Here is a 12046-nt window from a genome sequence, read left to right on the forward strand (position 1 = left end):
CTCTATCACACTCAAGTCCATAAAAACGTGTTTTAAACTTGTCACTATTAATGGACTCACCAAAAAGGAAGAAGTATTGTCCACAAACACCAAGCAAGACAGATACGTTATTTCACCGCAAAACAAGACTCGGACTTCCCAGATGCCATCGCGGATTTGGTCAGGGGTTATTTTTTCAAGGATTAAAAATGTTTGTAAACTTTCTTTTTTCTTGCGATCGCTATCATCATCAATCCTGCGGCGCTTGCTTTGGGTTTGGTGGAAACGTCAGATTATGTTTAGTCACATGTTTTCATTCATGAACGATCTGCGCAATTTGCAAGACAAATGTTTTAAGTGACAGAGGTTGTGTGTTATATAAAATGTCCTTCTATGGCACCGCGAGTTAATCTACGAAGGTTTTATGGACAGAGGGGCCAGTTTTTTGTTATTCCTGATAATTAATTCCACCCACTTGTTGCCTTAATCTGTCTCAGATCAGAAAAATAGAAAAATATTGTGGTGCAACTTCCTTTGATTCCGCGTTTTTCAACAAACTAAACTTTCAAATATATAGCCTACGTATAATTAAGTCCCAATTCAAGTCAATGATTCAGTTCAAATAATTCTGGATATATTCATTTGATCTTATCAGAAAGGCAAAACCCAGGAGGATAATTATTTTGTTTAAACGACCCTGAGTTTAATAAACGTTCTTCTGTACAGAAGAAATACTTTGTGTAGATGAACAATGAACCTTGCCTGTGGCGGTGGGATTTAATGCAAATTCTTTCCATAGACAGATGTAAGCAAACTTTTACTGCTTCCTTTTCTCAACCAGGCGGCGTGAAACTAAAGAAAAGCTACATTTAAAACCATATTTGGTCGACCTGCCTTAATTGCATTTTCACCTCTTTGTAGAATTATGTAGGAGGGAGGAAGGAGAGTAAGAGAGCGAAAGGAGGAAGGAGGGGGAGAGGAACAAAAGGGAGTAACTTTTCAAGCTCCCCCTACACCAATCAGCCATAGCATTATGACCACTCACAGGTGAAGTGAATAACACTGATACACCGATCAGCCATAACATTATGACCACTCATAGGTGAAGTGAATAACACTGATACACCAATCAGCCATAACATTATGACCACTCACAGGTGAAGTGAATAACACTGATACACCAATCAGCCATAACATTATGACCACTGACAGGTGAAGTGAATAACCCTTATAATCTCGTTATCATGGCACCTGTCAGTGGGTGGGATATATTAGGCAGCAAGTGAACAGTTGGTCCTCAAAGTTGATGTGTTAGAAGCAGGGAAAATGTGAAGCGTGAGGATCTGAGTGACTTTGACAAGGGCCACATTGTGATGGCTAGACGACTGGGTCAGAGCATCTCCAAAACTGCAGCCCTTGTGAGGTGTTCCCAGTCTGCAGTGGTCAGTAACTATCAAAAGTGGTCCAAGGAAGGAAAAGCAGTGAACCGGCAACAGGGTCATGGCTCATTGATGCACGTGGAGAGCGAAGGCTGGCCCGTGTGGTCCGATCCAACAGACGTGCTACTGTAGCTCAAATAACTGAAAAAGTGAATGCAGGTACTGATAGAAAGGCGTCAGAACTGAGCATCGCAGTTTGTTGCATATGGGGCTGCATAGCTGCAGACCAGTCAGGGTGCCCATGCTGACCCCTGTACCACTACAATGAGCATGTGAGCATCAGAACTGGACCGCGGATCAATGGAAGAAGATGGCCTGGTCTGATGAATCACGTGGATGGCCGGGTGCGTGTGTGTCGCACCCGGCCTTCATGGGACCAGGATCCACTACGGGAAGAAGGCACGCCGGCGGAGGCAGTGTGATACTTTGGGTTCTGCTGGGAAACCTTGGGTCCTGCCATTCATGTGGATGTTACTTTGAAACGTACCACCTACCTAAGCATTGTTGCAGACTATGTGCACCCGTTCATGGCAACGGTATTCCCTGATGGCATTGGCCTCTTTCAGCAGGATAGCCATACCTGCCAAAACACCTTGTTGTCACCAAAGGTTTTTGAGGAGGGGAACCTCCAACTGACCTTGTGCCTCTGGGCTTTTGAGAACAGCACACAGAAGCCCAGGACATTAGTGACCTAAAGCTGGTCCCAGTGGGAGTCACCTTGGGGTTCCTTGAGAGTGACCCGAGTCACCTATCTGGCGTAATTTAAGTGAATCCCACAGCTGTGAGGCATGTGAGGTGGGTTAGGGGTCACTGGTTGCCTGCAGTAGTACACGTTAGAGGGACTTGGAGCCAGATCTCCCACATACCGGCGCTGACGACAAACACACACGTGTGTTCAAGTCGAGGAGGAGTTGTTAAGATGTCATCCTTGTTAATGTTAAGGAGGTCCGTGTCACAGTTAACATGGGGAGAAAAAAAACAGAAACCTCCAGTTTTTGGTGTTGGGTGTGCCAGAGTCCCCTCCGGCCTGTCTGTGTTGGCTCACAAAGGCCCAGTTTGACTCGTTAGTCCACCCGACTGTTTGCTCATTTGGGCAGAACGAGATTAGCGCGCGTCCCTGTTAGAGGGCAACAATGAGAGTCAAATAGAAGCCGAGTCGAGGAGCGAGGACTTATCTCGGCGGCAGGCGAGCGGTGTCGAATAAGCTAACCTTTTGGAATAAAAGAGGGATTAGCGAAAACGTTTCAGCGGCTACGGTAAAAAAAAATCCCTCGTCCCGGAAAGCCCATCGCGCACAAATAAATAGATGCTGGTTTCCAAATGGCTCCCTGTTGCCTTCATGCTGCACTAACTCGATCAGAACCAGGGCACTCTGAAGTGATTAGGGTTCCATTTGGACGGTAGGCAGACCCTGGCCGAGGTAGAGCGGCGCAGGATTCAGGAGGCCCGTTTTTTAATCAAGGGCCACTTTTTAAAACACACACACACGCACGCGCACACGCACAAAAACACACTTTTATCAAAAGGTTTTTAACAGGAATCTACTGAGGTAATCCTACAGAGGAAAAGCTGGTTGTTCGACTGTGATTGGGGAAGAGCGTTCCTTCATCTGTCGGGGTTGTTTAAATTCCACCGGTTCCACAGCACACAGACGCAGGCCGAATCAGACAGAACGTAGAACGTGTGTTTTTGTTGGACTAAGGCAGGTGAGCCTATTTGGTTTCCGTTTTTTTTTTTTTTCAAACACCTTGCAAATGTTTTGTCTGAACGGAAACCGCTGAAAGCACTAGAGGTTCCCTCACGAATGATTAGCTATTATCTGCTTCACCTGTGTATGCGAAGTAGACCGATTTAATTCCAGACATCGCAATGAATGTACAGGGTAGGCTTAGGGCCAATTTAATATCTATAATTCAACATTTCTATATTTCAGGGGACATGTCACTGAGCAATATGTCATGTACATACTGTTGAAGGCCAAATAAGGATTATTGTGCTGGTAAATTAACTTGAGTTTTAGAAGTTTGGTCAAACTTGAGGTCTCACTAAAAGACAAAGGCACCGCCGCTGTCTCTAAGAGAATGAACACATTCACATGACACACACAGACCAAGCGCCCAGAATGCACCTCTACGGCAGCCAGGCGAAGATGTGCCCGCGGCTTAAATCCTAGACGTCCCTCCTCGGCGCGCTACTTTTAAACCAGGGCCCGTAGTAGACTGGCATTTGGGACGTATGCTCTTTACAAAGGTCTATTCCTGTCATGGAACATTATCCCCCCCCCCCCGGCTCAGCATGTGACGATGCCGGGCAGTGACCTATCTGGGGCTGGATGTGTTCAAGGTTATGGGGGTGGGGGTGCTGTAGTGATCCCAGGGAATCCTCTCCTTCTACGTAGCTGGTGGAGTTTGGGCGCTGGGTCGATTACCACGACACAAAAGACTTAACACTAAAGCCATCTTTAGAAAAATAGTATAGTTTACTTAACTAAAGACACAGGGGTGAAAAGTAGCCAGGTGAAAGTATTCAGCTGTGTTCACCACTTTTTAGGAAGATATTTTCCAACGCCTGTCTGGCGATGAAACAGAATTTATTTTATTTACTTCACCAAAATTACTTCATATTCACCCCCCCCCCCCCCAAAAAAAAAGCAATGACTAGTTGCAGTAGTTTACTACAACACTACAAGGCCAGAAGAAGGGATTAAACACTGAAACACGACCTGGATTAACAATCAGTTCAATGCTGTTCCAAACTAATAACTAAGATGTAACCAATTACTTTCTGTAGGTTGCTGAGCAGAAGGGAACCTAGCCTAGTCATATCAACCCGCGCAGTGGTCACGGAGCAGGCCGGTTCGAGTTCAGTCACAGCAGCTAGACTTTCTCTTCTCGAACACTCCTTTAAACCAAACCTACAACCACACAGCAAACCGTACGTCTGCCTCCGACCCCACTGGGGGAAGTTCACACATTGAGTTTCTATTCTTGTGGGCGCCCCCCCCCCCCGGACGTTATATTTGGCTTTGCTGCACGGAAAAATGTGTGGAACCGCTTTCATCGGTTAATGAATGACTGCTATGCATAATCATTTTTTTTTTAAACACTATGTCGAAGAATTATAAAAATTACCTAAAACGCAAAACCAATTACAACCAACCGCATTATCAAGAATGAGACTCGGATTCATTATGAGTTGGTTTAGAGGCTCTAGGGTTTTTTTAACCATTTGACAGACTTTCATAATGCATCATAACCACTGTTCATCTACAGCCCACAAACTCTGGATTTACGTAGACCAGGTGGCTGCAATTAATGATGAGGTAGATGAGACAACCTGCAGGCTCCAGACCTCAGGGAATGAGTGTTGGGATACTCCCGCCACAGAGCTTTCCCCACTTTTCAGATCAGATGTAACAGTGGTGGGACGCGAAGATGAGTGAGGAAGCCGGTTTCGACTGTTGCGACACACCAAGCTTGATCAACAAGAAAATAAAAACAGATACCACCAGAGTGGATTTGAAAGTAAACTGATGAAATAAATAAAGAAGTCTAAGCTATATGACACGTCAAAATGTGTACAACTGTCACTATTAACCAGGCAACAGTCCATTCTGGGACATTATTTAAAAAAGGGCCTGACATTAGTTATTTTACATACGATATTTAGAAAAACATAATACAAGAGATTTGATTTTGAACAATATGCATCTTTAATACAGAGGGGGTTATGGGGTTCGTTTCATGACTCCATTTAACAGCAACATGTTCATGATTTGTAACATCACTGATTTCAGACCAGTCCACAGCTCCCTACATAGTGTATTACTTTGAAAACAGCCTTTGGTCAAAAATTAACATGCCATTTATGAGAAGGGGGTGCTTTTTTGAACAAAGATACAGAATTTAAATATAGAACACAATACAAAGTAATACATTAGGGAGCGAGCATGTGGAAATTGACGTCCGTCAATAAACGTCCGTCCTATTTCATAATGTGTGGCAGAACACGCAAATGAACTGTTACAGAAAAAACCTGTGATAATGGAAATGAACAGCTTTCCCTTTTTATAGTGACAAAACAACATGGTACAGTAGGTTCCTCACGGAGAGCTAAGCCTTACTGTTCTGAGAGAGACGGTGGAGCATATCCATTAAGATATAGGACAACTTAAGGCCTACTCTCTGTTGAGAGAATCAGGCAAGACTGCATCCAAAGAGATGGATAGAGGAGGTAACAATTTAAAGTAGTCAACTAAGTGGGACCATTGGTTCATCAAGAGAGATCGGGGAATAGCGAGTAGGACAACTGAATACTTCAAAACAGAGACTGCTTTAACAACTGCCCAAGAGCTCCGGTCAGTTTGTAAAAAGATCCGAAATGTGTGGCGGACAAGATCAGACATGGGTTGTCCACATAGACACTATGACTACGGGGAAACACGGACAACAAAATGTAAGACCGTAACGACGAAAAACAGGCGGCTTCTAACACTAACAACCTTCTAACTTGACCCTGTGATGTAAACACTTCCTGGGTTAAAGGTCATACCACTTGCAGTTGTTGCCAAAATTACTGGTTGGTTAACATCCTATTTAGGTTTGAAAAAAATAAGAATAAGAAAGAGATAAAAGGTTCTAGAAGATTCACACAGGCAAAAAAGACACAAAAGTATCATGACCAGTCTGACCACGAGTTAACGGTTACCTTCCTGGCATACAGTACCAACCAGAGAAATATTCACAACTCACACACTCAAGCATTTGGACATTTTACCCCGGCTGGGACCGAAACAGAGAGAATACAGGCAAAACAACACAAGGACAATCGCTGTTTGGTCAGTCTACAAAATATAACACTGCACCCCCACCCACCCCCCCAACACAATTTTTTTTTTTAATGAAGAATATAAAATTAAACCTGACAGGAAAACAGTACCAGAAAGGGATTTTACAGCCTTGGTGCAACATATTTTGGCAAATCGCATCACAACAAGAAACATAAATAGCACCCAAATCCCTATGTAGTGTGCTTCTTCAGACCAGAGGGGAAGAAGGAGCCATTGGGGGGGACAGGGTTCAGTAAATGTCCTCGCCGTCACTGACGATACCGTTGAGGGGGGTTGGGGTGTTAACGAGACCCAAATGAGAAATGCACCGCACAGAAGAGACAAGATGTGTTCGTCATGCCTGCTCTATGCCTTGCATTTCTACACGTGATATTCACGGGTCCTCTGGCCCATCGTCGTTGTCGTGGAAACCCGGCGGAGCGGACGTGGGGCGTGCAGGCCTCAGCAGGGTCTCCCCATCCGTTGTTCAGAGGACAAGCGAGCTGGGTTGAAGATTCGGGGACCCAAGAGGAACAGATGTTTTAGTCTTCTGTCGACTGCGCCAACGATGTCACCATGGACACGGGCAGACCCTCCAAGACTAAAGACAGACGGCTCGTTGTAAAGGCACATCTGTTCACATTAGCGAGCGAGCGAGCGTGTGTGTGTGTGTTCGGCAGTCCTGTCAGACAAGGTAAGGCTAACCTGGTTCCGCGGGTCTATATTCCGTTTCCCATCAGCGTGAAGAGGTCTGTATATCAGGGCGGTCCGTGTTGACGGGACTCCCCCTTCCTGAAACCCGTGTCAGCGTTGTGTTGTGAATGTATTCTGTCTACTGTCCAGCCAGTCTCTCGCCGGTCGTTAAAGAGGTGAAGGCCAGGCTGAGGGTTCTTAGGTCTTCTTCGTGGGTCCGGGGGCATTCCTCCTGAGGCTGAGGGTTCTTAGGTCTTCTTCGTGGGTCCGGGGGCATTCCTCCTGAGGCTGAGGGTTCTTAGGTCTTCTTCGTGGGTCCGGGGGCATTCCTCCTGAGGCTGAGGGTTCTTAGGTCTTCTTCGTGGGTCCGGGGGCATTCCTCCTGAGGCTGAGGGTTCTTAGGTCTTCTTCGTGGGTCCGGGGGCATTCCTCCTGAGGCTGAGGGTTCTTAGGTCTTCTTCTTCGTGGGTCCGGGGGCATTCCTCCTGAGGCTGAGGCCCGGCTTGCCGTTGACACCAGAACCCTGGGTGACCCCCGGCTGCTGCAGAACCTTGTCCAGGGTGGTCTTCTTTATGGCTGCCGGGGAGATCTTCTCCTGGTCCGCTAGGAACTGTAGCTCCCTGGGGGAGGTAACTACGTTACTGTAGCTCACCAGAGGTCTTTATGAATACATTCAGGTGGTGTGTGTGTGTGTGTGTGTGTGTGGTCTCTCTCCTCACCGCGTTCTGATGCAGGACGCCTCCACGGCGTTGATGAGCAGGCTGCGGAAGCCTCCACTCTCCATGACGTGCAGGGCATGGATGGTGGCTCCGCCCGGGGAACACACGTTGTCCTTCAGCTGGCCGGGATGCAGCTCAGAGTCCAGCAGCATCTTAGCGGCTCCCTGGTGGGGCGCGGGGGGCTTTATTAGCTCAGACTTACATTGCGAGCACTGATTTGCTGCCGTTAGTACAAAACCTGTGATTGTTAGTACAACCCCATGTCCCAACAGAACTGACAGTACAACCCCATGTCCCAACAGAACTGACAGTACAACCCCATGTCCCAACAGAACTGACAGTACAACCCCATGTCCCAACAGAACTGACTAGTACAACCCCATGTCCCAACAGAACTGACTAGTACAACCCCATGTCCCAACAGAACTGACTAGTACAACCCCATGTCCCAACAGAACTGACAGTACAACCCCATGTCCCAACAGAACTGACTAGTACACACATCTTATAGAGGGTCATGTTACTATAGTGGGCAGTCATGGAGTACTGACCAGTAAGGCTTGGGCCCCCAGCCTGACCGCTAGTCTCCTGGGTAGACCCATCTTCACTCCCCCGTCAGCTAGAGCATCCAGGGCCGTGAACGCCTGTTGAAACACACACACTTTTTATAAGGGCTGCTAACTTACTATTGTAATCCCAAAAATATATATAATAATCATAATCAGGCAAGCCTAGTTCAGCCGGCCCGCAGTTAGAAAATCCACCAGTAATAGTCGAGATATAACTGTAAACTGTTTTATTTTAGGCTTACTCAAATGTAGACGCATAATGTGTTTACGTGTGCAGGGTTGGTATAGCTTCTCAACATTGGTCTTGCATTAACATCACGCCAAGTTTGAACGTTTAGCTAGACACCATCAAGCAAATAGTCGCAATATAACCGTGAACCGTTTTATATTAGCCTCACTATGACGTAGCTACTGAAGGTTGTAGCCAGCAAGGTTTCTCTCTATTAGTTGTCGACGTGTTGAGGCTCGAACGCTGGTCCCTCAGGATGGAAGTCCGCAACTCTAACCACTACGCTATTAACAAGGGGTGGGTAGTCAGTCCCTGACAGACATTCACTCCTCTTGGCGGCCTCCGCTTATGGGTCGGGCTGTTATTTCAGTACTTCCATAGGTACACTAAGTGTTATCGACAGGCATTACCATTTCTTTTTCCGTTTCCACCCCCACCACCACCACCACCACCACCACCACCACCACCGTTTCTTCTCTAAAACATTTTTTGTAGTGGCCAACTTTTAAATGAAAGAAAACGTACAGTTACCCTGTATGTGAAACACAACTCATCTCCATAGAACTCAGCAGCCGGTTAACTCCTCATCCGTTATTTTAAGATCAACGGCAAACAACTTGTTGCCGTGTCGACCTCCCACACGGACGGCATTGGTCGCCCCTCAGGCACAGACCGATGCCCAGATCACCATGGCCGCATCCAAAACACCCCCCTATTCCCTACGCAGCGAGCACTACTCTTGGCAATAGGGTGCAGTTCAGGACACGCCCCAGACCTCGTAGGACATGTCGGTGTTTTTCCTCCAGATAACGGTGACTTACGTAGGCAGGGCCACTGCCACTGAGGCCCGTGACAGCGTCGATGAGGTCCTCCTCCACCTCCGTACAGAATCCCACACTGGCCATCAACTGCTCCAGTAACTTTCCGTCCTCCACCTGGGAGACGGACAGAGGGGGCGGAGACAGAGGGGGCGGAGACAGAGGGGGCGGAGACAGAGGGGGCGGAGACAGAGGGGGCGGAGACAGGGGGGCGGAGACAGAGGGGGCGGAGACGGAAAAGAGAAGAGGAGAACGGGGGTTTGGAGAATTAGTGCAAGATCGTTTTAGCGTTTAAGACCTTATTCGAAAGAATTATCGTTTCCTTACATATCGTGCACACTGTAAAATGCACACTGACAACAGTTAACTACTACAAAAGACCAAGACTTAGTAGAATGTAACACTGATATCTTTTGGAGTGGCGGTAAATATATTTTGGAGTGGCGGTAAAGGCGGAGGCCGGGGCTACCTGGGCGTGTGTCCCCGTGGCGTAGACAGTGGCCCCCTCTCTCACCACCACCGGGGTGTTGGTCATGCACCTCATGACCTTGGGGCACGGACGGTACTGAAGAAGCTTCTGGAGAGGGCAACGGGAGGACAGGCATTTGGGCAGCGGAGGAGAGACAGGAGAACAGAACGTGTGTCAAATGTTCCGGCTCGGTCTCTTTCACCAAGGAGTGCACGAGAGTGGATTTAAAAGTCCAGTTTACTATCCAGAGGAAACATACAGACACAATGAGGGTTAATGGCCTTGCTAACAAGGGACTGGAACTGGAGACCTTTCGGTGACTTGACCAACGCTCTGACCATTAGCCCATCTGCTGCCCCCATGTGGCTGATGGAGTGAATAACAATGCTTTGTGTAAACAAAAGGGAGATATTCTGAGTGTGTGTGTGTGTGTCTATGCGTGTCGGACCTTCTCTATGGAGCTGATGGTAACTCCAGCAGCGCAGGACACTATGAGGTGTCTGTCCTCGATGTCCGGCCCGATCTCGTCCAGGACGAAGGGGATGATGTGGGGTTTGACCGCCAGAAACAGGACGTCGCTGTTGTTCACCACCTCCTTGTTGCTGGTGGTGAGGTTGGCACCCATCCTCTACAAGGGGGGGGGGGGGGGGGGGGGGGGGGACGTCACAGCATTGATACATAGACTAGCTCTGTCCCTGACTTCAAACCTATGACGCTGTTAATGGGCACTGAACTGATCGTGCCCGATGACCAATTCTCTCACAAACATTTAGGCAAAGAAAATGTACCTCTGCGTGTTGATGAAAAGGAGGTTCCCTCCAGTAAATGAAGGCTCGGCAAGTCGTCACTTAGGAAGAATTGGGTGTATTCTGAGCAACAAGCCTACATTTAAAATATCTGACGACGTTTCACTCCTGATTTGGACAATTTGACTCTATAATATAAAATGACACCCAATGTATGAACTTAAGAATGTTCTTTTACGCAAAACTTATTTCAAATCATTCTCTCATCAGACCAGATGGGGAGAAACACCTTCCAGGCAAGAAAACAAGAACAACAAATCCCCTGTCCTCTCTGGACACACACACACACACATTTACCTCAACTCTCATGCTAGCCGGCCACACACACAAACACACGTCTCATTTTCTTACCCTCAGTCCAGCTACAGTAGGCAGATCGGTGTCTGGAGAACTGGCCATGATTCTCTGTGTAGCTATTACACCTGCAAGAGAAGAAGTGCTGTGAAAAGTGGACAGACAGTGAAAGAACAATAGTGTGTGAAGGCTAAAGAGGATAAACAGAGATGGTTCAGGGACTCAGAGGTTGGGTGAGAGAGAAGTGGCTTGTGGGGCAGCAAAGGGGAGGGGGGGCATTGGCAAACAAAAAACGACTGTAAAAAATGTAAGTGATAACGGATTCCGTTTGTGCAATATACCTTTTTGGATGCAGCCTGCGAGTAAACAAAGAAGATCTCGTGTGCTCACAGTTGCACTAAATATTTCGGGGATGTGTCAGATGTGACCAAGGAGAGAGTGACCGGCCCTTGTCGCGCAGATTAAAGTGGTCACGACCTTGGTCATTCGGTCGCAGTGGTAAAAGGTCGGCAGAAACCCTGACCGGCTTTCTTACCTGCAGCTGCGAAGCCCTTTACCAACGCGTGTGCCAGCTGGCCCGCTCCTATGAATCCAACGCTCATCTTTCCCGTGATGTGGCTTCTCCTGTCCTGCAAGGCAAATACATTTTAGGACGTCGTACACCAGCCTGTAATTTTTAGCATGAGGAAATGTTTTAGGCTACTCGATAGACCTTGTTCGAGGTGGAATTTTTTCAACGACAGTACGCCTACTTTAAACATTGCAATGACATAGCTATCACTATAAGGATAACCAGCTAATACGTTGATCCAAGTCAGTGTAGTTTGTTAGTTGCCACGATTCGTTCTAGCTCTAGCAAAGATCGCAGGACTTGTAACATTAGCATTGGCTTCATATAAGTACTATAACACATGAAAAAGGACTGGCAACAGTCATGCTATCCCACTACAAGTACTAGCCAGCCGGCACGAAATTAATGTAATAAAAACAGAATATCGCTATTGAATAACGATTAATCATCATCAACAATATGCATACCTTTCTCTATAAGTTTTCCAACCGGTGGAGCTACCGTTAATTCACCGGTTAAGGAATGAAACAAAACACACAATAATACAAAACACCACTCCTGTCAACGTGGCTTTCTGCTTCTTTCTTTACTCATTCAATATCCCTCCTTGTTCCGGGTAGCCGGCATGACAC

At 47.1% G+C, this 12046-nt stretch overlaps 2 protein-coding genes across 2 annotated transcripts in view; both read right to left on the reverse strand.

The window, feature by feature from the left end:
* The window catches only part of mafgb (v-maf avian musculoaponeurotic fibrosarcoma oncogene homolog Gb), a 22316-nt gene extending 22039 nt beyond the window's left edge, over nucleotides 1–277 (reverse strand). Inside the window, exon 1 of the mRNA XM_029122355.2 lies at nucleotides 61–277. The gene's annotated coding sequence lies outside the window, so the exon portion shown is untranslated. The remainder of the gene's footprint in view (nucleotides 1–60) is intronic.
* A 6798-nt stretch (nucleotides 278–7075) lies between these two features.
* On the reverse strand, nucleotides 7076–12046 carry pycr1b (pyrroline-5-carboxylate reductase 1b). The gene is made up of 9 exons (XM_010872611.5): nucleotides 11882–12046; nucleotides 11379–11472; nucleotides 10901–10971; nucleotides 10192–10371; nucleotides 9744–9851; nucleotides 9278–9391; nucleotides 8210–8302; nucleotides 7659–7822; nucleotides 7076–7559 (listed from the first exon to the last, which is right to left on the reverse strand). The coding sequence occupies exons 2-9, from the start codon at nucleotides 11443–11445 to the stop codon at nucleotides 7388–7390; spliced, it is 969 nt and encodes a 322-aa protein (XP_010870913.1). The 5' UTR covers nucleotides 11446–11472; nucleotides 11882–12046; the 3' UTR covers nucleotides 7076–7387.

Source organism: Esox lucius, chromosome 9 (assembly GCF_011004845.1).
Source record: "Esox lucius isolate fEsoLuc1 chromosome 9, fEsoLuc1.pri, whole genome shotgun sequence".
Taxonomy (NCBI): Eukaryota; Metazoa; Chordata; class Actinopteri; order Esociformes; family Esocidae; genus Esox; species Esox lucius.